Genomic DNA, 26,858 nt, shown 5'->3' on the forward strand with positions numbered 1-26,858 from the left:
AGTATACATTGAGCAATGTAAGTGTGAAGGTAGATTGTATTATCCGATAAGGCGTCAAATGGTTCTGGATATGTTAAACGAAGAAATAATTCGAAAAAAATGAAACAATTAAAAGCCTCCATTGCTTGACCTTCATTTCTAGTCATTTCCTTCCCCTCGGACCTTCCCAAAAAGGCATTGAAGCTGCTGCTGGGGCAATGTAGCAAAGCCAATAAAAACGATCGCAATAAACTTTGCTACCAATTAATGATCAATCAGGAACAATCACCGCCCGGCCACAATTGCCGTGCCCTGCTTGAACGCCTTTGAACGGTGAAGCAAGAATGTTGCATCGGGCGAACCGGGAATGGAGGCGGAAGAGGGTACCACCCCGCAAATCAGCTGATTATAGTTGTGATAGAGAGGAGAGGTCAGCGAAGCGACAGAAAGAGAGAGAAAGAGAGAGAAGCAGGAAAAAGAAGCCGCTGCCCCTATCATCATCGCCGTCACCGTCGTCATCATCGTTGTAGTTCGGGCCTGTAGATGCCTGTGGCTGCGGAGAGATGTGCGCACCGACCGCAACCGCAGCCACGAAACGAACAACCCTAACGACGAGCGTAGAACGAAACGCGAACCGGATCGGATAGACAAATTATGTAACACAGGCCGTGTAACGTTCTTACGTACCACGAAAGGGGCGGGGGTGGGGGGGAGGGCATGAGTGTTTGATAGTGGTGCATAAGAACTCTATGCATACACACACAGAGTGAGAAGCGTGGTGCATTATCTCGCGCGGCGCAGACACACGCGCCCTGCCATGAGTGTGGTGGCACGCGCGGACACGCCATGTTGCAGCCTCGTGAGCCAGTGGGACGTGATTGGAGGAAGCAGGCGAATGTTCCCTCCGTTGCTTCCCGTTCTTCCTCAGTTTTATCGGCGGGGGCCCCTTGCGTTCTTTGTTTCGAAATCCCGCTCCCATGTGGGACTCTCATTTGTCTTTTTGCGTAGCGCGTAGTGAAAGGAAGAAAGCGACACGGTTGTGTAGGGCCTAAGGAGAGCAAAATTATCATTTACAAACCGGCCCACAGGGAGGGTTTGTTAAACGGGAATAGAAACGTGTGCACACACACACGCAGTGACACAACTACGCATTACTTCTACCACCACACCGTCTGATAACACACAACAGTACAACAATTACTGCTCGGTGAGCTCGGCTAGAGCGGGACGCAGGAGGAGGCAGAAGTCGTTGTGGCGCAGTTGCGTCGAGATTGTGTGTGTGTGTGTGTTTCGAACGCGCGCGCTTTGTTTTGCATTGAATGGAAAGTTCACCGTGCTTCCTCCCCCTTTTCTAGCTTTCACTCCACCCCAGAGAAGGGGGTCGCGGGTGGGTGCGCGTGTGTGAGTGTGTCTATTTAGCTGCGTCACACGATCAATCTCTTCATCATCGCTTCAAGAAATTAGGGCAAATGGCAGGACACCACACACTTTCTCTCATTTCAATCGTTTTGTTTTTCTCCTGATCACACACACACTCACCTGTCGCAAATTTCGTTCGGCACGACCACATCGTCCTTCAGCTCCAGCTGATGCGTGACCGGATCGGTGTTGCAAATGACGTGGAGATTCTTCGCCATGAAGCGGATCGACAGCTCCATCAGCGTCGGCAGCTCCTCGTCCATGATGCCGTTCTCTTTGAGCCGCACCCGTCCCAGCATGTTGGCCTTATCGTAGCTTAACAGCTATGATGATGATGATGCCTTAATTTGTGCTTAAGTACACACACAGCAACACACACACAACTAAGCACGCACTCGTTGATAGGTTTGTTTCGCGTCGCGCTCCTGTGTTTACTACGATCGAGCGCTGCGGGTGCGTTTGGCTGCCCGATACACTGCTACACGGCACTCTTTGTTTTCAACTACTACGTCACACACTGCTCCGTTGTTTTTGTTTCCCACTTCACTCGGTACACATTGGATGTTTGAGCATACGTGTGTGTGTGCGCGTATTATTATTTTTTCCTTTTCTTACATGCACCACCACTAAATCTTATTTTGCTGCACTTTCCCAAATATCACAACCTGAATTTGCTATAAAAAAAAAACACGTACACACTCCAACCACTCTGCTGGGCGGTTGACCTGCAAATGGGGGTTTGTCACAACGCCAGCCACACACGCCCCTCGTGTTGCGCCTTAAGAACAGCCGTCACCACCACCACCTGCGTAATAATGTTTGTAAAACTGCTGCAACAAAACATAAACGGGGGCATTTATGAGAATACACGTTCAGTGCAGAATAACGGACCCTGCAACCACACACACACACAGTCAGTCAGTACACGATGTTGTCCACAGCAATCTCCGTTCTACACTACACTGCTGCACGCGCTGCACACGAAACCCTCGATGGCTCATTGTAGGGGGCGGGTGGGGAGGGTGGGTTTTGGGTGGCTGTGTTTCTTTTCCTTTCTTTTCTTTTTGTGTCGTTGCGTCGTCATTCTATGCTTTCTTCCTAGCCCACACACCACTACCATCACATACCGTCATACTATGATGATGATGATGATGATGACGTCGTAACGTAAACAAATACGCTAGGGTCTTCCCTCATCACGCGCGCGAGAGAGAGAGAGAGAAAGGGAGCGAGCAACATAAACCTGCTCTCTATCTCGGTGTACGACGTTTGTACTAGGCCTGCCTGCTGTAATGCTACTGTGCTGGCGATTTACCGTTAAAATGGGTGATGCTATCCCTTTCCCCGCTCTCCCCTCTCCCCCACTGCTGACAGGGCTCTTTTGCCGTTCTTTGTTGTTGTTGTTTGCTGCTGCCCTGTCAATATTGCCAGCTGTCAGCGCATAAGTACGCTCTAGCACACACACACACACACACATGTAAAGAGCTACACACATACACAGCTACGATAGAATAGTGTTTTGCGTATCACAGTAGCTGGTAAAGCTGGGTTTTCTTCCTTTCCAACAGGTCGCAACACTTGAGCCCTTCGACCATCATCATATGCAGCGAGCCTTTGTTGCCCTAATTGTGAAAGTGATTTGCTTTAAGGCAAATTATGTGTAATTGTTTGTACTCGTTTGTTTTCCTTTGTGTGTGTTTTGAGGAAAACAGGATATGCTAAGCTTCAAGCCTTTTAATTTCAAATATTTGGATAATTGGATATCTCGCCATTGGAACGAGCAATGAATCGCAACTTAATGCCCGTTCGCTTATGAATAATCACGTGCAGCGCGTGTTTCATCGTAGGCCCTGCAGCGCATCCACTCTCTCCCTCTCTCTTTCTCTCACTCTTTGTCTCTCCTTCTCCTCTATTTCAACACAAATCGATCGATTTTACACACAACAAAACCCACCAGAGACCCTTCTCACATGACCCGTAACACGAATCGATCTAGCAATCTTTCTAGACGGTCTATGGAATGGGGAGGCGGAGGGGAGTGTGCGGGGCTTGAGGCACTACATACAGTCAGGTTGTATCATTATCAACCTTCAGTGCATTCTTCAAACAGAGGCAAAGCACACACAAACACACACAAAACAGCAACGGGAAGTTGTTATCATCATCCTCCGAAACGGTGGGGGGGAAAAACAATTAAACAATGCTGTTGGTAATGCAGGCCCTCCAATTAAACAAAATCGAATTGAAATCCACCCCGCGCCTGATCTCATGAAAGCACTGACCGAACTCCGCACACGACACGGGCTCCCCTCCCACCCGTCACAACACCTTTGACTTCATTGACGTTCTGACGTCGTTTCACATGTGTTTGTTTTTGTCGCCTTTAGCTCGATTCCTGTCCTGTCTTCCCACTTGTCCCCTGGGTTTAACACGCTATCAACGCACCATTTCTTCGCGGTTGGATGCTGCTGGTGCTGCTGGTGCTGCCGTGGAGGACCTTTCACGGTGACCCTCTCTGTCGGCTTGCCGATCATCAGCCCGCCCGTCAGTGTTTTGTGGGAGCGCAACGGTTGGTGGCGATTGTCCGAAGAAAGTGAGACGGACCGAGATGGATGTGAAAATCGGAAAATCTAAAAATAAGTTCAATCTTCTTCTTTTTCCCTATCATTCTTAACGGGATATTTTCGGGCGCTTGTACTAAACAGGACGGTGTTGGGGAAAAATAGTATTCTTGTACTGGTGTGCAGCATGCCCCAGCACACAGGCACACACACAAACACACAAACGGGGAGCGTAGACATACACACTGAATCAATTCACATGATCTCAATGCCACTGCAGTCGTGTTTTTTTTTTCGTTCTTTTTCGGGCCTGCTGCTTCCTTACTCCCTGGCAACCTGGCAAACCCGTCTGTTTTACAATCCACGTCAACTGAGAAGCCAGATGGGGGGGTGTTTCGATGTAGGTTCTAGTTGCTGATCAGCAGCAGCTGTTACCCCATTAGTAGGCGAACAACATCCTCCCATGTGGCATTCAACCTGTTTTTTTCCGTCCGACGAGGCTACTTTGCACCTTTTTTATCATAAGTTGGCACGAGCAACAAACACGACCTTGGCGTATCTTACTTGTGGGGGTCCAACACACACATACACACACACAAACCCATCGTGTTCTCTTGGAACAGTTTAGCCTTGCAAAAAGGGGAGTGCGGGGTAAAAATTTCATTTTTTTTTTTTTTGACCTACGTCAGAACGGATATGACACAGCGCCGCCCGTGTGTTTTGCTTACTTTTGACCCGACCCATCCCAAAACCAGCTGGAAAGCAGCCCTGGAAGCTTCCTACAGCAAACAAACACTGCCAATGCACCTTTTTTCACCTTCCCTAAGATGTGTGTATGTGTCACATGATTTAACATTGATCGGCAAACGCAACCACACCGCAACACAATTTAGGAAAAAGCACTCCGATGGTTCCGTGTGCGTGGCTGTGTGTTCAGCACAACGCAATAAGGGTGGGAGGAGTGGGGGGGGGGGGGTGAGAGAACGAAAAAGAAACGATCTGCGCCCACTTCCGCATCGAGAAGTTTCGTGCGTGCGTGCGTGTGTGCGTTGGTTGCAAATGAGGAAGAGCGATGATGACGATGATGATGATGATGATGAGGCACACCACTAAAACTGCACAATAATTGTTGCGCGCTGTTTCGAAACACTTTTCATTCATCAGGTTCACGATTTTCCACTACACAGGAGAATACGAAATCACGACCAACACAACGACGACGACGACGACGGTGGCATGATTGTGGGTGGTGGCGAATGGTGTTATGCTAACCTTTATCGATGCGGCACGAGCTCGACTGTTCACGGGCACGACGGGCAATTTGTATTTTCGCAAAGATTTCAACACCACCTTTCCGAGAGCTGGCTGCGCCGTTCCTCACACAAATACGGTGGAAGAGGTTGCCTCAATGCGCACGATTTGACAGTGGTACGCGAGCCATAAAACGAAAATAACATTATGAACACATGCAAATAATCGATTTACTCGTTCAGAAAAAAGGTCATTAATTATTTCAATAGATTTTGGGTTCCAAACCAGAGATAAAAATGGAAAATTGCATTTTTAATAATGTTTTTCAAGCCACAAACAAATACTGATGAGCGTACCTTTTCTTCAGCGACTTGAAGGAGGTTTTGACAATTATACGTTCAGTTATGACAAGAATGGTAGAAAAGTCGATTCTGCTATAAAAGTGTACGATTGTAATTTAGAAAATATTGTGTACAATTTTACTTTTATTATCAATAAGACTTTATTGTGAATCATTGTATATGCCGAAAATGTCATTCAAATCGCCTATTTAGGCAGTTTTGATGAAAGGCTCAAAACGATGAATTTTACATCATGAGCTGCTGAAAAGGCCTTTTTGTTTTGCCAGCAAAACAGCAGTTTTATTCACAATACTGACTTCCACCCCGCAAAAATCATTGTCAAATATTTAATATATAAGATAGAGTCCTATTTTGATAGTTATTGTCCGCTCTATCCGATCACAATTTGCATAAACTCCGGATTGTTTGCATTCGCACTTGCTTGATGGATCGAAACGGTCTGAGCCGGAACTGACAGCGGCAACGCACCAGGAAGCGAAAAAGCCTCTCTGGCACATGACAGCAGCGTGTATTTTTCTTTTCTACTTGGCTATCGAAAGGAATAGGTGTGCTGCTAACTATTTCCGTCGAAATTTCGTGTGTTTACTTATAATTTCCGTCCCCGATTGCAGGTTCAATCCACCATGGTGACGAAGAAGCCCGTCAAGAAGAAGGTTGTGCCGAAGCAGAAGGTGGCCCCGGCCCCGCTGGCCAAACCGAAAAAAGTTGAGGTTAAGAAGGTGGTGAACCCGTTGTTCGAGAAACGTGTTAAGAACTACGGCATCGGCCAGAATGTGCAGCCGAAGCGCGACCTGAGCCGGTTCGTCAAATGGCCGAAGTACATCCGCATCCAGCGCCACCGCGCGATCCTGCAGAAGCGGCTGAAGATCCCGCCGCCGATTAACCAGTTCACCCAGACGCTGGACAAGCCGACGGCCCAGCAGGTGATGAAGATGCTGGAGAAGTACCGCCCGGAGAACCCGATCGCTCGCGTCCAGCGCCTGAAGGCGAAGGCGGAAGCGAAGGCGGCCGGCAAGGAGGAGCCGCCATCGAAGCGGGCCAACCAGCTGCGCCAGGGCATCAACTCCGTGGTGAAGATGGTCGAGCAGAAGAAGGCCCAGCTGGTGATCATTGCGCACGACGTCGATCCGATCGAGCTGGTCGTCTACCTGCCGGCGCTCTGCCGCAAGATGGGCGTGCCGTACTGCATCATCAAGGGTAAGGCGCGCCTCGGCACGCTGGTGTACCGCAAGACGTGCACCTGCGTTGCGCTGACCCAGGTCGAGAACGCGGACAAGCCCAACCTGGCCAAGCTGGTCGAAACGATCAAGACGAACTTCAACGATCGGTTCGACGATATCCGCCGCCACTGGGGCGGTGGTCTGCTTGGACCCAAGAGTATGGCTCGTCTGGCCAAGCTCGAGAAGGCCAAGAAGCGCGAGATGCTGCAGAAGAACTAAGATCTGTGCGTGTGTGGCCGTAATATATGCGTAACATTTATTTTGAGGTGAGATTCCAACGTCTCCTCCCCCACTACACAGAGTCTGTATGCATTCGATAATAAATATTAAGTTTTCGAACAATCGAGCCCATTTGTTGTTTGTTGTTCAAATGTTTTGTTTTAGCGCCACTTTGGCCAAGTTAAAATTATTGCGAAATTATCCTTCCTGGATACAGAAAGTTCAGACGATCTTCAAAATAGATCTACAAATATGTTGTTTGTTTGTACAGTTCATAGAGGCTTAGGCTCAAACGGAGTTCCTTCGCCTCTTTGAAACTTCGCCAAGTGGAAATCAAAGGGAATTCTAAACAAATCAATTAAGAAATCAAACACTTTACAAACGTTTCGTTTTAAATTGTTAGAATCTTTATTACTAACATACTTCCGGACAGTGTCGGAATATCGTCCCCGTACCATGGTTTAGCAAGCTTACTCACTACTAGCTCGCTCTCTTGCATATCACATGTTTTGCATAACGGCTGTGTTTGAACGCGATCGCCTTTTGCCATCGTTCAAATGAAATTTTACCCCATCTTTTAAACGGCTTCGACTAATAACTTACAGCAGCCTCCCCTTGTGCTACTACACCCACCCCTCCACTAGCCCGAATTACACTTGCAGCTTCCATCGAGGATCGAGATCTGATGGAGCGTGCCACAGCCGGCGTGGTCCTTCACGTAGCTCGGGAAATCGTTCTCCAGCACCAGCAGCCGGTTCAGCTTCAGATCGGGGAACACGTGCGTGGCGTACAGGCCGAGCGTGCTCTTGTACACCAGCTTAAAGTTGGTCTTTTTCCAGCAGGTGTTGGTGTCCCAGTAGTAGATGTTCATCTCGCCCTCCTCCCTGAAGAACACTCCATGGCCACCGTCCGTGCCGAGGAAGACGGGCACCACCGGTTTCTCGCCTATGTCTGGAATTGCAACTTGCAATCAGTAAATCCGCCGTCTAAACATTCACCCGTCAAACGGGGATTTGCCCTCCTTACCTATAATGTTGCCACCGTGTCCCTTGCGCAGATGCTCCGTCTTGATCGCAAACAGTCGATTACCGCCGAGATAGGTAAAGTACAGCCGCGTACCTTCCTTGTGCTTCGACAGGAAGATGTACAGCATGTCCCGGTAGCGGCAGCCCATGTGGACAGCCTTCGGCAGAATTACCCGATACCCGCGCCCATTGTACACGTCGTAAACGATGATCGCATTGTTGCCCGGATCGCTCACGTACACGTAGCACCGGCCGCCCTTCAGACACTCCACCTGGATGTACTGCAGGCGCGACTTTTCCGTCACAAACCGGGCCAGATTGATCGTTTTCAGCTTCTTGCCCGTCTTGCTGCAGTACACCACGACCTTCGGCGGGCAGCGCTGGACCGGTGTGCGCTGCGACTGCGTCACCCCACTGTCCAGCACCCAGACGTACTCGCCATCGCTGTGCAGATCGATGGCCGACTGGAGCGCATTGCAGTTGCCCTCCTCCTGCTCGTTCCAGCACGGGAACGGTTCGAACTTGACGTCGCAGCCCTTCTTCGTTGCGTACACCTTGCTCAGCGTGATCGGGTTGCTGCTCTTGTAGCGCGGAAATACGCACAGCGTGTGCGTACCGCAGCGCTGGCAGCGCATCGCGATCAGATCACGTGGCTTGTACTTGCCGGTGCTGGTGATGAGCCGCTTCGTGGTCGGGCAGGGCCAAACGATCCGGCCCCCTTCCCAGGTGTAGATCGTGCGCGTGCAGTTGTCCGAAGAGCTGCAGGCGCCCTGCACCGCCACGGCCAGCGACAGCAGACCGACCAGAAGCGGAAGAAGAGCCACTGTCGGCATCATGCCGCCGGAACACACTTTAGACCGCATCACCTCCGGGAGGTTTTTTTGTGTAAAAGGAAAGGTAAGCTTAACTGAGCGCTAAATTGATAACGTATCTTGCTACTATCCAGAGCAGCAGCAGCACCAAGAGCATCCAAGAGCCCTACACATCCGACTGTTCCCTCGTCGATCCGGTGCGGAACGTTTTATAGCCTCTATAGACACGTTGCACAGCAGACTGTGCAGGTTGTTACGCACCTGTCTCCCCAACCGCGGCAGCCCCAAAGTCAATGTTAAGGGCAGCAAAAGGGTACCAGTCGCTTGTGATAGTTTACACCACGAACCACGAGTCATTCCCCGCGGACGCCCTTGTGCGCGATGTTTGCATGTTATTCCTTTTGGGGAGGAATGTTTTCAAACTTTCGCGTCGCAAATCGTTGTGACGACGCTGAGGCACGCCACCTGCTAGTCAGTCCAGGTGTGTGGGGGGTAGTAGGAGAGTTTTATTTTGCAAATTTAAAAACAAACGTGTGAAATTCGTACAATGGAAAATGGGAGAATGTTTGAACCAAAACCAGTGTAGTACCCCCCACAAGGGCCACCGGCACGTACTGTGAGGTTTCGTCAGCCAGGTGGACCAACGAGGAACTGGAAGCGCTTTGTTATGATGATGATCGAGCGATCGAGCGACTTTCCCGGAACATTTACCATCAGAATGGTGATATCTATGTTCTAGAAGATAGCGACCTTCCAAGATGTTAAGCAACCCTGGTACGTAGGTTAAGCACGTACAGCAGTGGTTGGTAGTGATGATCCTCATTGCTATGTTGGATCATCGAACGATCATGCAAAATGTTGCAAAACTATAGAATAAGGCATAATATTGTTTTAAGAAATGGCATTTTTTGGTTACTCCTAAATCTCGTGCTCTTTTACTGCTTCCTAAAACATTTTGAAGATCCTGAAGATCAAGTGGTCCAGGACCTGAAGGTTCCATATGTACCACAATCATGACTATCCTGCAGTAGGCTGTTGATCTAGAAAAGCAGCCCCACGTGGAACTAAAGTTCAACATCAAATCCTAATTTCGACTTCAAAAATGTTTGGAGTTCCTCGGGGAATGATATCTGCCAATTACATGGTGATTGATCGATTATGATCAGTAATCGATACCGGGTTTTTTTTATTAAAATAAAATATTGTGTAACATTATATCTTATACCACACAAGTTGAGTCTGTACATGATGCACGTACTGATGATATAATATGATTCACCGAATGATCACATATTTATGTTACGCCGAGCAGACATATCCAAACAATGAATGGAGCACAGGAGTAGGATCTATCTTCGCCATGAATGTTTAACGCATTTTTGGTAGTTTATGAATGATTCGAATCCAAAACCGTCTTGGATGACCTTCAGGTGTACGTGATAATTGGGCCAAAAAAAGGATCACAATAAAATATTTTAAAGGTTAGTCATTTCTTCTTAAAACAACACCGCACCCCAGACAAACTATCAATCGGGTTTTGTCCCGAAAGATTCCAAAATTTCCATTACGTGCCCCGGGTGAAATTGTTTTCAAATAACGCCTGTTGACGAATCTGAAGACAACATACACCCAAATGCTTGGGCATATCTTCTTCCACTGCCCCAGAGCCACCAGCGACACCAACCAGCTAGTCCAGTCCCCCCCCCCCTGGCGCTGGCAAACAATCGCCACCAAATGCACGTACCGCACGGTGGTACACTCGAGGACGCCGAAAACCAAAACTAACCCCCATCCGAATACGTACGTGCAGCTGCCAACTCCGCCCTGGTATATATGGACTGGTGAGTGCTTCTTCAGCTATCAGTTCTCTGAGGACAGTACCACAACAGTCCCCCAAAAGCAGCGTTCCAGCGCGTTTGTTCTTCGTTGCGGATCACGGGTTTGTGTTGGCGCTGGGGATAAACGAACGCACAGAATACGATGAGTTGCCGCGTGACGGGGCTACCGCTTGCCCTGCTGTTTGTGCTGGTGTCCGCGCTCGCTAGCACGGACGATCTCGAGTACTGCAACATCGTGTACCGGATCAATGGCAATTCGATCGACTTTCCCTGCCTTTCGACCAAGAATATCTACATCTCGGCGCATCGCTACCAGCCACGCAATGTGATGCCGGTGCGGTGCCAGTACGACAATCAACGTATGCTAATAGCCCTGCCAAGATTGCGCTCGGGCGTTCCTACCACGCTCGGGCAGATCGATCTGAACAAACCGAACTGCTACGCGCACATTAAGCCGTACCCTTGCTGGGCCTATCAGGAGGAGGGCAATTGCAACTCGCTCCAATCCGTCATCGATCTGTACGTGGATGTGAAGGTACGTTGTGTTACCGGGCCCATTGCTTTTGCGGTAGGATAAAAACGTTGCTAACGTGTTGTCTCTTTCCTTGCAGCGCATCGCGTGGGTGCTGGACTCGGGCATCACCAACTTCCTGGAGCAACCGATCAAGCGCTGCCCGCCGAAGGTGTATGCCTTCAACTTGAGCAACGACAAGACGGTCAAGACGATCGATCTGTCGGAGATTGTGAAATCCAGCTCGCGGCTCCAGTATCTCGTCACTGATTACAACGAGCTCGGCCATCCGTTTGTGTAAGTATTGCGTTGGGTAAAACGTACAAAGTAAAATCACGTGCGTGATGCTAACGATCTCCCAACTTGCAGCTACATTTCCGATGGCGATGGTGCAATCATTGTGCTGGACGTGAACAACAACAAGAGCTTCCGCGTGGTGCTACCGCGTGCCATCTCGGCTGGCTGTGGCGACTCGGATGTGCTCTACCTGCTGCTCATCCCGAAACCGAAGGGCCAGAGCCTGGTGATCTTCAGCTATCTGTGCGGCCAGAAGGTTTACTCGATCAAGTCGGAACATCTGCGCAGCGGCAAGGGTTCGAGCGCAATCGTCGAGCTCGGCACCAAGCGCAAACACTCCGTCATGCTCGGCACGGACGGGGGCAAGGGGGTGGTGCTGCGATACCGCGGCGAGGCCGAACTGTACCTTTGGGACAGCGATCAGCCGTACAGGGAGTGTAACTTTGAGCTGATTCAGAACGCGGACGAGTGCCGGCTGTCGACGCACGTGGTCGTGGGCAAGAACGAGCATCTGCTGTCGCTGTCGTCGAACTTGAGCGATTTTCTCAACAACACGTGCGGCGTTGGTGGCGCCTCGTCCCGGTTGAAGTACGTTTGCAAGGAGTGTGACGATGATTGTTACTAAGCATCTCTCATCGGGGAGGGACTGACGCACTACTGACTACACGACTGCGGACACTGAGACACAAACCTGACCACCCCGTGCCCACGCGTGGCTCACAGAGCCTGGTGGATTCTGTGATACTGACTACCTTGGACTGGACTACTGGACTGGACTTTACGGACTCGCGAGCTTCGGTTCGGTCAGCCTCCTCTGGCCTATTGCATACTACCTGGCGGCACGAAGCACCACCACCACCATGCAATAATTTATTCACTTTGTACAGGGCACCAGAGACGCCTAGTTCTAATAAAAAGGAAAGGAAGTAGGATCGATGTTCTAAACTTACGCTACAGTCGCCTCATTTTCGTCACGTCCTCTATCATTTTCAGCTTCTGTCCCATTCCCCGATACTCGCCGAGCGTTTTGTTGATGTAGCGTTGCTGATACTTCAAGATAAATTTGTTACACTGCATCAGTGTTGCTCCCACGTACAGTGTTCGGTACCGGGCTATCTCGGGGCCGGCCTGTAAATCCGAAATGCGACACCATTAGTGTCATACTGCTCCAGGCACATGGGAGTTGAGCGGACACTTACCACGGTGAGCAGCGGTAGGATGCTGGTAATGAAGCGATGCGGTCCATGCATTGCCTGTATGATGCAGAGGTGCGTTTTCGCGTTGAAGTATATCACATTCGTCCGCAGCATGCTGGCGATACCAAACTCCCCGTAGTACCGCTCTATATTCTCGCGAATGTACTTAAGCAGTGTGTTCGATTCAATGGTAACCGGTGCAGTGTCTTCTCGATTGTTGCAACGTATCTGCACCAGAATGTACCTGAAACAATGGGGCATCAGAGGAAGGGAAAGGCTCGATAGTCGAAAATGCACGATTTGATGAACGGTGCTTGCGACCCTTACCTGTACTTTACACGAACCATTTCGACACGTTTTTCTAGCTACAACCCTATAGGAACTCACTTTATTGAATAGTTATAGCAGAGGTAACGGAAGGATTTATCAAATTACTTCCCAAGCGCTTTAATTTTACGTTATAAAGAGCTCCCAGCAAATGCAATGAAAACGTGTTTCGGAAATGTAAACAATTTTCTGTTGTTGTTTTGATTGGAGCTGTCAAGGCGCGTTGCATGCAATACAGGCTGTTCCCGACATACGCTACTAATGCACACAGCACAAAGAAAATGCGTGTCTCGAGTTTTCAGCCAAAATGATATGTTTTATGTATCTGCTCAAGATGGATTGTTTTAACTACTTTTTTTTAAATTATTTTTGATGATTTTGACAGAAAATCAATTTATTTACGTTTTGAATCGATGTTTCAACCAAATTCAATTCAACCAAAAGGTACCACGCATCTTAGGGACTACCTGTATCCGCACAACTGCTCGAAACGGCTAGCTTGCACACTGTTCGAGCGGATAAGCTTTTGAATTCAAAAAACGGTTGATGGCGGGAAAATTGGTGCCGGCACGTGGTAACCATTGAAAGCCACGTTTAATCACAATACTCCCAATAAACGTAGCGTCATTTTTTCATAAAAAAATACTTTATTTTTTTAACATATATGATTCCATTCCACGAGCCACCCTGTAAGAGAACGTGTAAGCTTTATCATCAAATAATAACAAACCACCATGCACACCGCCGCCCGGCGCCACCAAACGGCGACCACGACGCCGCTACCAATCTCGAGGTCAATTGTGGAGTGCACGTTCGCTTCAGTACACTTTCAGACTTCCGCGTGTCCGCAGCTGACATCTTACCAGCTCTTAGTAGGGAAATTATTGTATACGGGAAAGGTGAAAGTTGCAATCACCATAATCAACATGTCGTCCAACAGCAGTCCAGTGTATCTGGTTGGTGTGGATGTTGGAACGGGCAGTGCACGGGCGGCACTGGTTACCGGCAAAGGGGAAGTGCTGCAGACCTGCGTGAAGCCGATACAAACCTGGAACACGCAGCCAAACTACTACGAACAATCGTCGGACGATATATGGTCAGCGGTTTGCGAGTGTGTCAAGGTGATCTTGAGTGTGTGTGTGTGTGTGTGAGGGCTGTAAATATGCGTAAACGAATCAAAAGTAACGGAAAGAGGAAGGGCAAGCGGGTTAAGGGACAGATGCACTTGTACGATGACGCGTTTATGGTCGCGTTGAGGAGCGATTGTTTGGCACTGGGCATACAATTCTACGATTAGTTTAATGGTATAGGGCGCGCTGATAGACGAGAACGAGATAAGCCCATGCTTTTATTGCTCTCAGGAAGTGCTCCGGTGGACGTAGCACAAAAAAGCCTTACAGTTGAGAGCTTTTTTGATTGTCAATAAATTTAAATTCTTTAAATAACACACTACATTGATCGCATGGACAATGAAACCATTTTAGTGTGAAACGTTCGCATTTAAACTGTATGATCTTCGTTTACAGAACGTTACCTCCGGATATGCGAAGGAGCAGATTAAAGGCATCGGGTTTGATGCCACCTGTTCACTCGTTGTTCTCGATGGCCAGATGCAACCGCTAACCGTCTGCCCGTCTTCAAAGGACAACCAGCGCAACGTGATCCTCTGGATGGACCATCGGGCGGAGGAGGAGGCACGCTTCATCAACGCAACGCACCACCAAATGCTCAACTACGTCGGTGGCAGCATTTCGCTCGAGATGGAAGTGCCGAAGCTGCTGTGGCTCAAGCGAAACATGCATGACGCGGTGTGGACGAAGGTCGGAGCATTTTACGACCTTCCCGACTACCTGACATTCCGTGCCACTGGTGCCGATTGCCGATCGATTTGCTCGGCCGTCTGCAAATGGAACTACGATGCAGAGGATCGATGCTGGTCGGAAGATTTCCTGAAAACGATCGGTTTGGTCGATGATCTACGCGTCGACAACTGGCGGCTGATCGGTACGCACGTTGCAAACCCGGGTGCAGCGATCGACGGAGGTCTTTCGCGGCAAGCGGCCCAAGAGCTGGGGTTAAACCCTGGCACAGCAGTTGCTAGTTCGATGATCGATGCTCATGCGGGAGCGTTGGCACTGCTCGGCTGCGAAGGACCACCGGGGAGAGCGGGCGATGGCGGCAGTCTCACCTCCAAGATGGCCATCATTTGCGGAACGTCCTCGTGCCATATGAGCCTCACTAAGCGACCGGTACTGGCTCCAGGGATATGGGGCCCGTACAAGCATGCGATCATCCCGGACCTGTACCTGAACGAGGCAGGCCAAAGTACGACGGGAGTACTGATCGATTACATGCTTCAAACGCACCCGTGCTACGACCAGCTGCTTAAAGAGCACGGCGGTTCCAATGGGAAGATTTATGCCTTTCTCAACACATTCCTAGATGAGTTAGCAAAAAAGCAGGGTGAAAGTTCCGTTCACCGACTAACGATCGATCTGCACATTTGGCCCGACTTTCACGGCAATCGGTCGCCTCTGGCCGACCCTAATCTGAAGGGTATGATATCGGGTCTAACGATGACGAAGGATGTGCAAAACTTGGCGCTTATCTATCTTGCCCTCATGCAAGCACTAGCGGTAAATACGCTTGGGTCGATGAACGTTTCACGTTTCTCCAATTTAATGCATTTTTTCTCCCTTTCACCTTCTTCAGTACGGAACACGACACATACTGCAGGTGCTGGAAGCTTCTGGACGCGAACCAATCACCTCGATATTGCTGTGCGGTGGTTTAAGCAAGAATTCTCTCTTTGTACAAACGCATGCCGACATTTGTTCTGTTCCAGTGCTGCTGCCCACCGAACCGGAAGCCGTGCTGCTCGGTTCGGCAATGATGGGAGCGTATGCGGCTGGGCTGTACGATAGTTTGGAGGTTTGTAAAAGTAGCAATAAACGTTTCACTGTCACGATTCACATTTATACAAACTTATTCCAATAGCTGGCAGCAAGTGGCATGGGCGGTAGTGCTATGGTGGTCAAACCGGACCTGAGCGACAGCACTCGCGACTATCACGAGCGAAAGTATCGCGTTTTCCAACGGATGTACCTGGACCAGCGTGGCTATGAACGTATCATGAAAGGTTAACCAAGCCGTTTCGTCGTCGCAATCATTCCACGTTAAACGCTTGCCATTCCGAGCCCAACCTTTGCGCAATATATTATCAACGTATCTTTAGTAAGTAACACACAGTAAGCCATTGTCAGGTGCAAAGTTAAGAGTAAACATCCGGTAACTACATTTACAAGCGCACAGTTACGAAATAAACGCGGCCGCTTTGGTTTCGATCACCGTTCGGCACACCGGACAGTGTAGGCTGATTTTCTGCGCACAATTTTCACACAAGCACACGTGCCCACAGGGCAGGCAGATCACTTCCTTCGGGTTCACAATGCACACCACGCACAGTTGCTCCTCGGCCAGGCCGGTCGTTCGCATGCGCGCTCGGCGGGTGGCGCGCGACTGTTCCAGCTGTTTGCGCAGCTTGTCCTCTTCCCATTCCTGCTTTTTGCGCTTGTACAGCTTGCGCGTAATCAGCACGATCAGCACGGCCGATATCGTGCCGGACAGGATCACCTTCAGCAGGGTGGAAGACTTTGCCTCTTCCAGGCGCTTGAGCAGTGTGCTTTTGGTGGCCGTGGTTAGAAACATTGGCCACCCGTTCGATGGTGGATGCAGCCGGACTCCGGTGTCGTCGAGCTCGAGCTCACCGACGGCCGTAATAAAGCTGCCGTCGCGCAGCATCTCTTCCGTCGTCTGGAGGCCCTTCTGCCGGACGCCCGAAAACAGCCCGAACAGATGATCGAACACGGTCAGCGAGGAGGGCTCGTAGTTTTCGTACACCGTGTCCATGTCGAGCAGTTCGGCCGACAGGCCGCTAACGATCTCCACCCCCTGCTTGCCGTTGACGAGCCGGAACGGTGTTTCGTTCGCCGACACGTGAATGATTTGTTTTTCTTCCTGCCAAAAGCCAAACATTGCCCGTGCGACGCGATGTTCGCTGGAAGTGGAAGGAACATGGCGAATGTTGTTTTGATTATGTATGCGGACGGTACACCACGTCGCTGCCGGCTTACGTTAAGGTCATCGTCTGCAGCACCCCGGTGACCGAGGGGGACATTGCGCTGCGCAGAGCCGTCCCGATGGGTGTGACGCTTCCCCGAATGACGGCATATTTGAGCTTCTGGTCGGGTTCTTTGCGTAACCGGTCGGCCAGCTGGTCATCGATTTGTAGCTGTGGCGCATCCTAAAATGAGTTGAGAAAGAAAAAAAAATACGCGAAACGGTTATGACATAATCCCCTGATCTGTGTTTTCTTTTCCGAACAGCTCGGCGAAGGGAAAAGACGAGAGAGAGGCAATGTGTGTGCTCGCTTTCTCACCTTCAATGCACGGCAGTTTTTCCTGAGTTTGTAGTACTGGTTGCTGCACACTACCAGCACTAGCAGATCGATGCCTAGCAGGACCGCTTCCTGTAGATATTCCATTTAATTTGTGATGCGGCGCGATCTACTACCAAGGAGATTGCTTTCTCACATACATTTTGTCCCGGTGCATTCTTTTTGGTTTGTTGTTTTTTTTTTTCGTTTGTGTTTTTTCCGACATGTCGTGTTTATATTCCAATGTCAGGCAGAAAATTAGGTCTCCCAGACAGTCGCTTGGATGACAAAATAGAAATTAGTGGATCAGAATGAGCTGGAGCGATTTAAATATGTGTTTTAATTATTGACTGCATTACTAAATTAAAAAAGGACAATCAAGTGTTATAGCTCGTGGAAAATCACTGAAAAACACGCATTTTTCTCCCAGCTGCAAGCAATCCGCTTGCTGACAGGGAGTGTTGTTGCTCTCTGTTGCGCTGAGCTGTCAAACTGTTGTGATGTTTTTCCTGCATCGGTGGTGTGTTATTTTTTGTTGCGATCGAGGAATGTGGAATTCACTTCGGAGCAGATTAGCTTAAACTTCCTGTCCCCCTCGTTCGTCTTCGAGTGCACTTGTGTCGCTTTCGATATTTTGCTTCCCAGTCCCGTGGGACCGTGTGTGAGCTGCCGATTCTCGTTCCCGTAGTCAAGCCGCGTCGGCAATACTTACCACCCTAATCTGCGTAATAAAAGAGGGACTGGTGGTGTGAACGCATCGATATGCCTAACGCTGACGTGTAGTAATGGTGCAGCGCTCGGGGTGCATCTGGTGATTAGTTTTTCGTGCGTTGTGTACATAAAACGGTCGTGCTACGCAAAACGACGTGACTGCAAACGGCTGGTGCAATATAGTGTATACGGAAGTAATTTTAACCCACGAAGAGGCTAGATTCAGAGGTGAAGGGTTGTTTATGGTGCTACCGATATTTAACAATAGAACTGGAGGAAGCAGTACACTGAGACACGGGATTTGTGACAACACAAGACAACAATCGGAGTAAGTTGGTTTCCATTGCCATAGCTTCCCCTGGGCAACACAAAACAATCAAAGACTAATGTTATGCACATATTTCGCACGTCATTGTCTAAAAGCAGGGTAAAAAGGTGTCATATTGAGTAACAACTGGATCAACGGGCCGCCGCTACAATAGAAACATCTGTCCAGCCGTAAAGCAACACAAAGTGCCACGATGACGAACCAGAAACCGACTGCCACCTGCCGGCTAAAACAGGATTACATGCGACTGAAACGGGATCCAGGTAGGCCCGCGCAACGCGACCGTCGTCTAAACTTGTTCCCTAATAAACACATTCTTTTTCTTCGCCCCCAACACCACCACCACCATCGCCACCTCCAGTACCATACATCACAGCGGAACCACTACCATCGAACATCCTGGAATGGCACTACGTGATCAAGGGACCGGAAGATTCACCGTACTACGGCGGCTACTACCACGGGACGCTGCTGTTCACCAAGGAGTTCCCATTCAAGCCCCCCTCCATCTACATGACCACCCCGAACGGACGGTTCAAGACAAACAAGCGGCTCTGCCTGAGCATATCGGACTTTCACCCGGACACGTGGAATCCGGCCTGGTCCGTGGCGACCATCCTGACCGGGCTGCTGAGCTTCATGCTCGAGTCGACGCCCACGATGGGGTCGTGCGAAACGACACCGGCGGAAAAGCGCCGCTACGCCCAACAGTCGCTCGAGTTTAACATGAAGAACGAGGTGTTCCAGGAGCTGTTTCCCGAGATTTGCGAGGAAATCGGCGAACGGTTGCAGAAGATCGAGGAGCAGCGGAAACAGGCGGCCGCCGCCAGTGCGGAGAACGGTGCGGACAGTGCGGCAGGCGAGACGGCAACGGCTGACGGTGGCATGTTTGTGGCGGGAGGTCGATCCGGTATCGACGACAGTAACATTTGGCACTCGCTCTACACCAATCTGATCGTGCTGGTAGGGTTCGTCGTGTTTGCGCTAATAGTGCATTACGTCATTAAGAGCATGAACATTTAATAATGGCACAGAGCGCCTGGTGAAGCGAGAGTTTTCGTTGTGTTTGAGCGTGCATTAACATCAATGCGCTGCACTAGGGGCTGCACGTTTTGGCCAGCTGTGTGTGTGTGTGTGTGTGTGCGTGAGTTGCGGCGTATTAGGAAGCGTTGGAGCTCACCATCACCATCGCCCAGCGGTGAGGCATAGTCTTTGTTCTGCAGCAAACTAATCCTCCAAGAGGAATGTTCTAATTTGTAAACGCTAATCATATACATAGTGAAGCGACAACAGCAATGAAAAGAAGTCCGAGAAAGAGGTTGGCAAATGTGAGAGCCATTTGCTTTCAGCATAAAAACCATTATACCAAAACGGCTTGGCTCTAAAGGAAGGTAAAATATGCAGCAAAACAAAATTCTAAGCATCGCATTACAGAATTAAAATCAGAAGCCCTCGGGCAAGAGTAGCGCAATTGCAACGCAAAAGACAAAAACTGGGAACGAACGGATCTGGTTCTGTTTTTTTCTTCTCTGTAGCATAAACATAATTTTAACACGTTTCACCTTCCTTTGTTGCTCTCCCGCAATGCCATCCATTGCCTGTGCCCGTTCAACGACGACTCTACGTTGGGGTTACCGAATTGTCCGAAATTGGATTTTACAGCTAACCTGTCGATGGTCGATATCCAATTATTAAAACAAATAGTATAACGTTACAATAACAGTATAGTGAACATATATGTAACGAAACTACAACTACATGAAGTGGGGTACCAGTGGACGTGAGGGGTTTGTTCGATGCGGCTGTGCTCGTTTAAAAAGAAAAAAAAAGCTCTAATAAACTTTTAAACCGATTCAACTGATCACGATCACTAATGTCACATGATCAAGTCGAGAGAAGGAGAGCGACAGAGAGGAAATCGTATCATTGATACCGTAACCTTTTCACACATTTTACACGTAAACGCATCACAGCAAGGTGAGCAACACAACAGCAAAAACAAATAAAAATACACACACACACACACACACACACACACACACACACACACACATGCACGCAGTAGACAGTAGAAATGATTTAACTCAAACCAAAATAGCGTTGCAAAAGATGCAATAGAGAGCAATAGATGGCATTGTGCACATGGCTGGAAAAACGGACGGACAAGAAGACACGTGAGCGATACAATGGTGAAACATATGCGTTTTTATGCTCCCAGGGGGAAAGCTATGTACTTTTTCCTCATTTAAATCAGTATTTATTTTGGACCGTAAATATAGCTACTCTACGAGTCAAGGTGATAATCCGGGGTAGACAGGCAGACATGGGTGTTCTACGATTTTGCTTTGTGTTCCAATAATCTCCGAAAATTGATCAAAAGCCCTAAACAATTACACAATTAAGCCCTTGTTTTATCGACACAATGTTAGTCTACATTAAATTTATTTGCAATCTCTAGTGCTCTTACACAGATAGATAGTAACACGGGCAAAGAAACGGGAAGCCCGCACAATTTGACTGGTGTATGGATGGTATGCTGCTGCCGCTGCTTTCCGCTATTATCCTCCCTCATCCACACTAGTTGCGCTCATCTGCTCGCGCCTTCATGCGCGTAATGAACGCAGCACCTTTGTTCTTACGAAAGCTTTCGTAAGGATCCGCTGGATTGTAGGCCTCTTGTCGCATCGGTTCGATCGTAGCGCCCAGCCCGATACGATCACCTCCCATGGCGCCACTCGGACCACCGCCCATACCGCCCTTCATTGCACTGTGAAATTGGTGGTTTCCGCCGCCGCCGCCGCCACCGCCGGGTCCGATCCCGCTGCCGCCGGGTTTACTGCCTTCTTCGAGAAAGTTGCTAGCCGCCTTCATGTACCCTCCAGCACCGAAGCTAGGTGGTGTTGGTGATCGTCTTATATCACGACCACCACCTCCGCCACCGCGTGGTTCTCGGTGATCCCGATCACTACCACCACCACCACCACCCCGACGTGCCGGTGATCGACTCCGGCTAGGCCTGACCGACCCCGGCAAGGATGCACCGGACGAAGGGGACCGTCTAGCAGGGGATCTGGACCGTGACCGCGACCTGGATCTGCTGCGCGATCGATGATTCCGGTGGTGGCGCTGATTGTTTCGACCCGGGCCGTGAGAAGGCGGCGGCGGCGGCTGCTGCTGCTGCTGCTGTTGGTGCTGCTGCATACCGCCCAGCAGCATGCCGTTGTCGCCCGGCGAGCGAGATCGGGAGCGGGATCGACTTTTCGAGCGATAGGTACGCTTTTTCTGCTTTTTCGTCGCCTTCAGCAAGTCCGGATCGATCGGGGACGGGGACCGGGACCGGTCGCGCAGCCCACGGTCGATCTCGTCCTCCTTCTGCTTGCGCGATGCGTTTTTCACCTTGAAGTACTCATATAAGGCCAGCTTTTCCCATCCCTCTCTGGAAAGTTGAATGAAAATGAGATTAATGAGCTGCTGGTGGAACAGATGGGAAAATTTACTTACCCGTCCCGAGGTCGTTCGTGGCTTGGCGGGGCGTAGAACGCTTCAACGGCACTCACCAACCGATCGTTGGTCGGCGTTGGTGGCGGTAGTCGGATTTCGTCCGGATCGAGCGGATGATAGCTGAAGTCCTCGAGCCGGATCAGCGGCACCATCAAACCGGCCGGAAGCTCAAAGTAAGGGATCTTCACGGGAGTGGGAGGAACGACCTCTTCCTCCTCCTCCTGCTGCTCCTGCTCTTGTTGCTGCTGCTGCTGCTGCTGATCGTGCTCGTCCTCTTGATGCTCCGGTAGCCCTTCCTCTCGATGGAAATCATCCCGATCGCGATCATCCAGCATCATACCACCGGATGACGAATGCTGCTGCTGTCGCTCGTCGCAATCATCAATCGACCGAGTATCGTGATGATGCTGAGAGTGACGATGATCCGGAAGCATACCGCTGTTGCTGTTACCGCCCATACCCTCGCCAAGGGGTGGATGGTTGGCAGAACCGTACTGAAAGTTGGGCGGTGGTCGTGACAGATCCGGGATGGGGAAGTTGGGCGGTGGTTGAGTGTAATCTCCACTTCCCTCCCCATCACGACCCTGCCCCTGCGGCACCTGTGGTGGAGCGATGTTGCTCCCACTGCCTCCCACACCACCAACACCACCACCCGGTGGCCCGTTATCTTGGATGTTTTTCAGCTTCTGCAGTGCCGCCGACAGCAGCCCGTAGTTGATGTTTTGATCGAGCAGGGAAGGAATCTGGCCGGCACCATTCGCCCCCGGAGGAGGACCCCCACCTCGATCACCCACTTGCGACGGTCCTTGCGGCGGTCCCGGTGGTAGGGCGGAGGGTGGAAGGGCTGGTCCTACCAGACCGCCGCCCGAACCTCCATTCACGGGACCACCACCGGTCACTCCGACGACGGCGGCCATCAGCTCCGGCAGTAGTGGTGGGGGTGCACCCCCCAGCGGTACGTGGGCGCCGGTTTTACGGGCGTGCTGCTCGAGGTGCTGCTGCTTTTGCTTTTCCAGTAGCGTTATTTGTTGCGTGGCGTGCTGCACAAATGCTTGATGCTGTTGCTGGTAGCTAAAGGAGGGGACAGAAAAGGAGCGTGTCATATGTAGCAGAAAAAAAAACAAAAAGAATTCTTGCTCCTCACAACGATGCTCACTTTTCGAACGTATTCTTTGTGGCTTGTGTAATCGCACCGACAACGTTTGCGTGCTGCGTCACCAGACTGGTCTGGTACTCCTGCAGCGATGAAGGGGGCGACTTCAGCTTCGATATGACGCAGGCATCGAAAAAGTTGCCCTTCGATTCCCACAGCGACAGGAGTTTGGTAAGCTTCACCCTTTGCTCGTCGTTGGCGGCTAACAAGCAGAAGAAAACCATTATTAACAACCACAGACCCTGTGTGTTGCCGTTACGGAGGGACGGCTTGTGTCAACTTACTAATCTGTGCGTTGCAGAACATTGGAATTACCGCGCTTTCCAGGCATTTCTTCAGCTCGTCCGCGTTCTTCCGGATGCTGCAAGATTTGTTACTAAGTATGGTTGCTTTTTTGAAAAAAACTGAGCACTAAGCAAGCATTCTAGCCAATTTTTAGCTAAATAGCAGGTGATTAGGGAGTGTTTTGGTTGAGTGTGGTAGAAGATAGAGGATACAAATCTAGCATTTTGTGTTGCAATACTCTCGTCAGTTGAGTTTTGACGACTGATATAATCAATTCTTTTGAGGTTTAAGCAAACTTACGTACTCTTCTTCTCATGACACAAGTGCCTTGCATGGGCTTTAGGTAAAGTTAGTATGATTTTAAAGTGTTTTTGTTTTTGAATATCGTATTTGATTTAGGAACGCTTTAATATTGTTGTTTATGGGATGAAAAGGGAATTGGCGGAATGAGGGAATCTATTATTTAGCAGACAAATTTTACATACTCTATGCTAATGCTACACATCTACTGCGGATATTGAGTTTCATTTGGGGGGAAGAGGGTTTTTGTTGACAGAATACAAAGTAAATAAAAAGCATCAGCACTTACCAATGATGTATAACATCATTTACTAAATATATCAGGTGCAATTTTTGCGTAAATAAAACTCCAGCTATTAACGCCCTATAAGTAGATAGATAAAGATCGGAAAAACGAAAGTTCGCTAAGGTCTTTTTGGCTGTTGTCCCTGCTCATTAGCAAAATTCATCAGCACTCTCTGCCGGGCTCGGTGGTTCGAAAGGTTATGATCGATGCGAAGCGATTATCTTTGATTTTTTAAGCTTTCGATTGTCAAAAGCCTATGTAAAGTGTCGAAGAAAGCATCACCGCAAGAGCGAAACGTTTGCAAGATGATGAGTAGAAGAGTGCCTTAAAAGGATCATTTTAATCAAGCGATATCACAAAAAAAATTATAATAAAATTTCCAGCAAATAGGGCGTTTTCAGAAAGCAAATGAAATTACATTACTTTCTGTAAACGATTCAGGAGCAAATGTTGCAAATAAAGACGATAGACCATCTGATCAAACTTCGTTTCGAACCCTTTCGAACGCACTAGCGAAACCGGCACGCGCACGCTCGCGGCCACGGCGAGCTAGTGACGAATTTTAACTCGATACCGAAATGGTACAAAAGTAAAACAAGATATATAGGACAGAAAATTAGGAACAAAAACAGTTAAATATGTATACATATATAAAGGGCAATATAAAACGGTACACAGATTGATGATTACTTTCTCAAAAGATACTGCGAAATAATTTGACATTTTCCCGAATCGGTACAATGCTGTAAAATCCAGCCTTTTCCTAAAATTGTAATTAACAAAAAAATATATGTAGATTGAAATTTGTCATTAGAAACGTGGGATTTGAGTTAGGTTTTGTTGAGATAAGATGCATATTGTGTGGGGTTTGGGGGGGGTGGATTTGTGGAGGGCTTGAGGGAGTGTTTCTGTCTGCGGGATTCTTTGGGTGAACGAGTGGTGGAAGTAGCAAGGAGTAGCAATGGAAGGATAAATATAACAATTCGAGCAAACTGTGCTAATACATCATATCTGGTTGCGGTAAATGGGGCAATTGTAATTGGAATGTAACAAATATCTTGACAATACTACGATACGAGTTATGCATGCTCGTGTACGATTCTTATGAATTTTTTTACAATTTGTTTATAGTTCAAGGGATTTTAAAACAATTGAAGCTGATCTTCGTTTTTTGTCTGAAGGAAGCAAATGTTTGTTTAAAATTTAAACTTCAAGCCAGTTTTTTAGTTCAAATTATGCCTAAAACATCAATAAAGACAAACATACTTCTTGAAATGTTGATCAAGCGCATAAAACATAATAAAGGAATGGAACAATGTGTAACGGAAAGATATGTGCAGAAGGGTGGATACACGGATTGTTCAAGCACGTTATGTCGGCTAAGTAAAAAGGGGGAGTCTTTCGTTGGTTTGTTTACTATCTTTTGTTTGTTTGTTGCGAATGTCAACCGAGAGAAAAACGTACAGCGAAACAGCGAACGCAGCGAACTTACCATTCGATATACTATCTTTCGTGCAGGAATCGATAATCGGCTGCAGCTTGCTGTCGAACTCGTGCAGCGGCAGATTGTACTCCTGCGACTGGGCGATGAGCATTTCCTCTTGCGCCCGGTTCAGGGCTTCGTCGATCTGCACTTGCTGCTGTTGAAGCAGAACCTGCCGGAGAGAAGGAAGCGTTACAATGACGCTGAATGTTGATGGAGATAGGGGACCCCTTCGCACACTTACCCCATGCTGGGCCGTGAGATTCATTTCTGACTGGCGTATCTGCTCGGTGAGCGTTTGCTGCTGCTTGGTCAGTGCTTCCAGCTGGGCCGCTAGTTGGGCGTTCATACTGTTCGCCACCATCTGCCCACCGTTGTTCGGTGGTCCCGCATTGACCGGCGGTGGGTTGGACCATATCTGGTGCATCGTGTTGCTCGAACCGTTGCCGTTCGGATTCGACGAGGCTGGCGGCAGCTGGCCGGAAAGTTGCGCTTGTGACTGCTGTTGATGGTGGAGCTGCTGCTGTTGCTGGTGCTGCTGCATGGCGACATTGGGCGGTAGTTGAGCTTGCGGTGGCGGTTGCTGACCGAATCCCGCCAACAGCGGTGGAATACCGTGCTGTCCCAGCAGCGAGGGCAATGACATGTTTTGTTGTGGTTGCTGCTGTTGCTGCTTCATCACTGTGTTGCGCACGGAAGGATGATGATGGAAGCGACACCACACAAATGTTAGACAATAGATCAAGCAAAAGCGACGTACATCGCATCCTCAACGCGCTCGCAGGATATATTACTTACTTGCTTGCTTTGTTATCACTTTGTACTGGTAGTAATTGTAGAATTCGCCGCCGTACAGAAATGCAAACTTTGGATTGCCTCTCTGCTTCGATTTTGTCATCGACTCAAACTCTGGTCCATTGCGTGCCACAAAGTCGGCTAGCTTGTCAATTATGTTCCGTAGTTCGATATCTAGATAACGAAACAATCACCGGGTCAGTACGGTTATACACGAGCATCATCATGCTAGGCAGCTTGAGCCCGAGCCACAACCTACCATTTGGTGGTGATGGAGCTGGTATGTCCATCGTCCGACACAACAATCGGTGGAAAACAATAACTAAAGGAAAACAACTAAAATGAAACTAACGCACCAAGCAGCCGGCATTGGTGGCGGGTCACTTGTACGTTTGTACGCAAAGTACGAAGGTTTAGCGAAATCACCAAACAGAGGAAAATTTTGCTATTTTTGCCGATAGCGTGAAAAAAGACGCCATTGACTGTTGTTTGACAGTTGCCTGGTGCAGTACGTCAATCTCGAGGGGCACGGTTATAGCCTCGAGTTCAGTGCTGGAATTGGAA

General features: G+C 49.1%; 9 protein-coding genes across 11 annotated transcripts in view; 4 read left to right on the plus strand and 5 right to left on the minus strand.

Annotated features, from left to right (window-relative positions):
• Positions 1 to 5,341, minus strand: part of LOC121594828 (protein zer-1 homolog) — a 19,414-nt gene extending 14,073 nt beyond the window's left edge. Inside the window, exons 1-2 of the mRNA XM_041918530.1 lie at positions 5,232 to 5,341; positions 1,519 to 2,228 (exon numbers count right to left, since the gene is read on the minus strand). Coding sequence (XP_041774464.1) covers positions 1,519 to 1,697 — 179 coding nt within the window. The 5' untranslated portion in view covers positions 1,698 to 2,228; positions 5,232 to 5,341. The remainder of the gene's footprint in view (positions 1 to 1,518; positions 2,229 to 5,231) is intronic.
• Positions 5,342 to 6,002: 661 nt separating this feature from the next.
• LOC121593748 (60S ribosomal protein L7a) lies at positions 6,003 to 7,138 on the plus strand. Its single transcript, XM_041916396.1, has 2 exons — positions 6,003 to 6,117; positions 6,184 to 7,138. Exon 2 carries the CDS (start codon positions 6,196 to 6,198, stop codon positions 7,009 to 7,011), a length of 816 nt encoding a protein of 271 aa, XP_041772330.1. The 5' UTR covers positions 6,003 to 6,117; positions 6,184 to 6,195; the 3' UTR covers positions 7,012 to 7,138.
• Positions 7,139 to 7,436: 298 nt separating this feature from the next.
• LOC121594247 lies at positions 7,437 to 9,444 on the minus strand. The gene is made up of 2 exons (XM_041917304.1): positions 8,038 to 9,444; positions 7,437 to 7,962 (listed from the first exon to the last, which is right to left on the minus strand). Exons 1-2 carry the CDS (start codon positions 8,897 to 8,899, stop codon positions 7,652 to 7,654), a joined length of 1,173 nt encoding a protein of 390 aa, XP_041773238.1. The 5' UTR covers positions 8,900 to 9,444; the 3' UTR covers positions 7,437 to 7,651.
• Positions 9,445 to 10,262: 818 nt separating this feature from the next.
• Positions 10,263 to 12,187, plus strand: LOC121594248 (protein yellow). The gene is made up of 3 exons (XM_041917305.1): positions 10,263 to 11,221; positions 11,298 to 11,494; positions 11,567 to 12,187. The coding sequence occupies exons 1-3, from the start codon at positions 10,829 to 10,831 to the stop codon at positions 12,117 to 12,119; spliced, it is 1,143 nt and encodes a 380-aa protein (XP_041773239.1). The 5' UTR covers positions 10,263 to 10,828; the 3' UTR covers positions 12,120 to 12,187.
• Positions 12,188 to 12,288: 101 nt separating this feature from the next.
• On the minus strand, positions 12,289 to 13,209 carry LOC121594249. Its single transcript, XM_041917306.1, has 3 exons — positions 13,018 to 13,209; positions 12,694 to 12,934; positions 12,289 to 12,622 (listed from the first exon to the last, which is right to left on the minus strand). The coding sequence occupies exons 1-3, from the start codon at positions 13,035 to 13,037 to the stop codon at positions 12,446 to 12,448; spliced, it is 438 nt and encodes a 145-aa protein (XP_041773240.1). The 5' UTR covers positions 13,038 to 13,209; the 3' UTR covers positions 12,289 to 12,445.
• Positions 13,210 to 13,827: 618 nt separating this feature from the next.
• On the plus strand, positions 13,828 to 16,381 carry LOC121591505 (FGGY carbohydrate kinase domain-containing protein). The gene is made up of 4 exons (XM_041912098.1): positions 13,828 to 14,138; positions 14,544 to 15,653; positions 15,730 to 15,948; positions 16,015 to 16,381. Exons 1-4 carry the CDS (start codon positions 13,944 to 13,946, stop codon positions 16,159 to 16,161), a joined length of 1,671 nt encoding a protein of 556 aa, XP_041768032.1. The 5' UTR covers positions 13,828 to 13,943; the 3' UTR covers positions 16,162 to 16,381.
• Positions 16,240 to 17,852, minus strand: LOC121591506 (mitochondrial E3 ubiquitin protein ligase 1). Its single transcript, XM_041912099.1, has 3 exons — positions 17,456 to 17,852; positions 17,151 to 17,320; positions 16,240 to 17,074 (listed from the first exon to the last, which is right to left on the minus strand). The coding sequence occupies exons 1-3, from the start codon at positions 17,558 to 17,560 to the stop codon at positions 16,330 to 16,332; spliced, it is 1,020 nt and encodes a 339-aa protein (XP_041768033.1). The 5' UTR covers positions 17,561 to 17,852; the 3' UTR covers positions 16,240 to 16,329.
• A 64-nt stretch (positions 17,853 to 17,916) lies between these two features.
• LOC121591507 (ubiquitin-conjugating enzyme E2 J2) lies at positions 17,917 to 20,813 on the plus strand. 2 transcript variants are annotated; one of them, XM_041912100.1, is made up of 3 exons: positions 17,917 to 18,491; positions 18,587 to 18,754; positions 18,853 to 20,813. In XM_041912100.1, exons 2-3 carry the CDS (start codon positions 18,685 to 18,687, stop codon positions 19,512 to 19,514), a joined length of 732 nt encoding a protein of 243 aa, XP_041768034.1. In that variant the 5' UTR covers positions 17,917 to 18,491; positions 18,587 to 18,684; the 3' UTR covers positions 19,515 to 20,813. The 2 variants fall into 2 exon arrangements, with proteins under 2 accessions (XP_041768034.1, XP_041768035.1); XM_041912101.1 differs by having other exon boundaries at positions 18,590 to 18,754.
• Positions 20,814 to 20,916: 103 nt separating this feature from the next.
• LOC121591504 (calcium homeostasis endoplasmic reticulum protein) lies at positions 20,917 to 26,790 on the minus strand. Of its 2 annotated transcripts, none has more exons than XM_041912097.1 (10): positions 26,554 to 26,790; positions 26,298 to 26,468; positions 25,744 to 26,180; positions 25,509 to 25,671; positions 24,707 to 24,779; positions 24,020 to 24,094; positions 23,430 to 23,506; positions 23,149 to 23,347; positions 21,993 to 23,063; positions 20,917 to 21,927 (listed from the first exon to the last, which is right to left on the minus strand). In XM_041912097.1, exons 1-10 carry the CDS (start codon positions 26,582 to 26,584, stop codon positions 21,069 to 21,071), a joined length of 3,156 nt encoding a protein of 1,051 aa, XP_041768031.1. In that variant the 5' UTR covers positions 26,585 to 26,790; the 3' UTR covers positions 20,917 to 21,068. The 2 variants fall into 2 exon arrangements, with proteins under 2 accessions (XP_041768031.1, XP_041768030.1); XM_041912096.1 differs by having other exon boundaries at positions 23,430 to 23,521.
• Between the last annotated feature and the right edge of the window lie 68 nt (positions 26,791 to 26,858).

Source organism: Anopheles merus, chromosome 2L (assembly GCF_017562075.2).
Source record: "Anopheles merus strain MAF chromosome 2L, AmerM5.1, whole genome shotgun sequence".
Lineage (NCBI taxonomy): Eukaryota > Metazoa > Arthropoda > Insecta > Diptera > Culicidae > Anopheles > Anopheles merus.

Bases quoted from the DNA above. Each gene is read 5' to 3' on its own strand.
- LOC121593748 (XM_041916396.1), top strand. From the start codon at position 6,196: ATGGTGACGAAGAAGCCCGTCAAGAAGAAGGTTGTGCCGAAGCAGAAG.
- LOC121594247 (XM_041917304.1), bottom strand. From the start codon at position 8,899: ATGCGGTCTAAAGTGTGTTCCGGCGGCATGATGCCGACAGTGGCTCTT. The intron at 7,963-8,037 runs GTAAGGAGGGCA...TTGCAATTCCAG, and splicing joins ACACGGTGGCAACATTATAG to ACATAGGCGAGAAACCGGTG.
- LOC121594248 (XM_041917305.1), top strand. From the start codon at position 10,829: ATGAGTTGCCGCGTGACGGGGCTACCGCTTGCCCTGCTGTTTGTGCTG. The intron at 11,222-11,297 runs GTACGTTGTGTT...CTTTCCTTGCAG, and splicing joins ATCTGTACGTGGATGTGAAG to CGCATCGCGTGGGTGCTGGA. The intron at 11,495-11,566 runs GTAAGTATTGCG...CCCAACTTGCAG, and splicing joins GAGCTCGGCCATCCGTTTGT to CTACATTTCCGATGGCGATG.
- LOC121594249 (XM_041917306.1), bottom strand. From the start codon at position 13,037: ATGGTTCGTGTAAAGTACAG. The intron at 12,935-13,017 runs GTAAGGGTCGCA...CCATTGTTTCAG, and splicing joins ATGGTTCGTGTAAAGTACAG to GTACATTCTGGTGCAGATAC. The intron at 12,623-12,693 runs GTAAGTGTCCGC...TCGGATTTACAG, and splicing joins TCCTACCGCTGCTCACCGTG to GCCGGCCCCGAGATAGCCCG.
- LOC121591505 (XM_041912098.1), top strand. From the start codon at position 13,944: ATGTCGTCCAACAGCAGTCCAGTGTATCTGGTTGGTGTGGATGTTGGA. The intron at 14,139-14,543 runs GTGATCTTGAGT...CTTCGTTTACAG, and splicing joins CGGTTTGCGAGTGTGTCAAG to AACGTTACCTCCGGATATGC. The intron at 15,654-15,729 runs GTAAATACGCTT...CACCTTCTTCAG, and splicing joins CCCTCATGCAAGCACTAGCG to TACGGAACACGACACATACT.
- LOC121591506 (XM_041912099.1), bottom strand. From the start codon at position 17,560: ATGGAATATCTACAGGAAGCGGTCCTGCTAGGCATCGATCTGCTAGTG. The intron at 17,321-17,455 runs GTGAGAAAGCGA...AACTCATTTTAG, and splicing joins AAAACTGCCGTGCATTGAAG to GATGCGCCACAGCTACAAAT. The intron at 17,075-17,150 runs GTAAGCCGGCAG...TTCCACTTCCAG, and splicing joins CTGCAGACGATGACCTTAAC to CGAACATCGCGTCGCACGGG.
- LOC121591507 (XM_041912100.1), top strand. From the start codon at position 18,685: ATGACGAACCAGAAACCGACTGCCACCTGCCGGCTAAAACAGGATTAC. The intron at 18,755-18,852 runs GTAGGCCCGCGC...CGCCACCTCCAG, and splicing joins GCGACTGAAACGGGATCCAG to TACCATACATCACAGCGGAA.
- LOC121591504 (XM_041912096.1), bottom strand. From the start codon at position 26,584: ATGGACATACCAGCTCCATCACCACCAAATG. The intron at 23,522-24,019 runs GTAAGTGCTGAT...AACCATACTTAG, and splicing joins AATGATGTTATACATCATTG to TAACAAATCTTGCAGCATCC. The intron at 21,928-21,992 runs GTAAGTAAATTT...TCAACTTTCCAG, and splicing joins CACGAACGACCTCGGGACGG to AGAGGGATGGGAAAAGCTGG.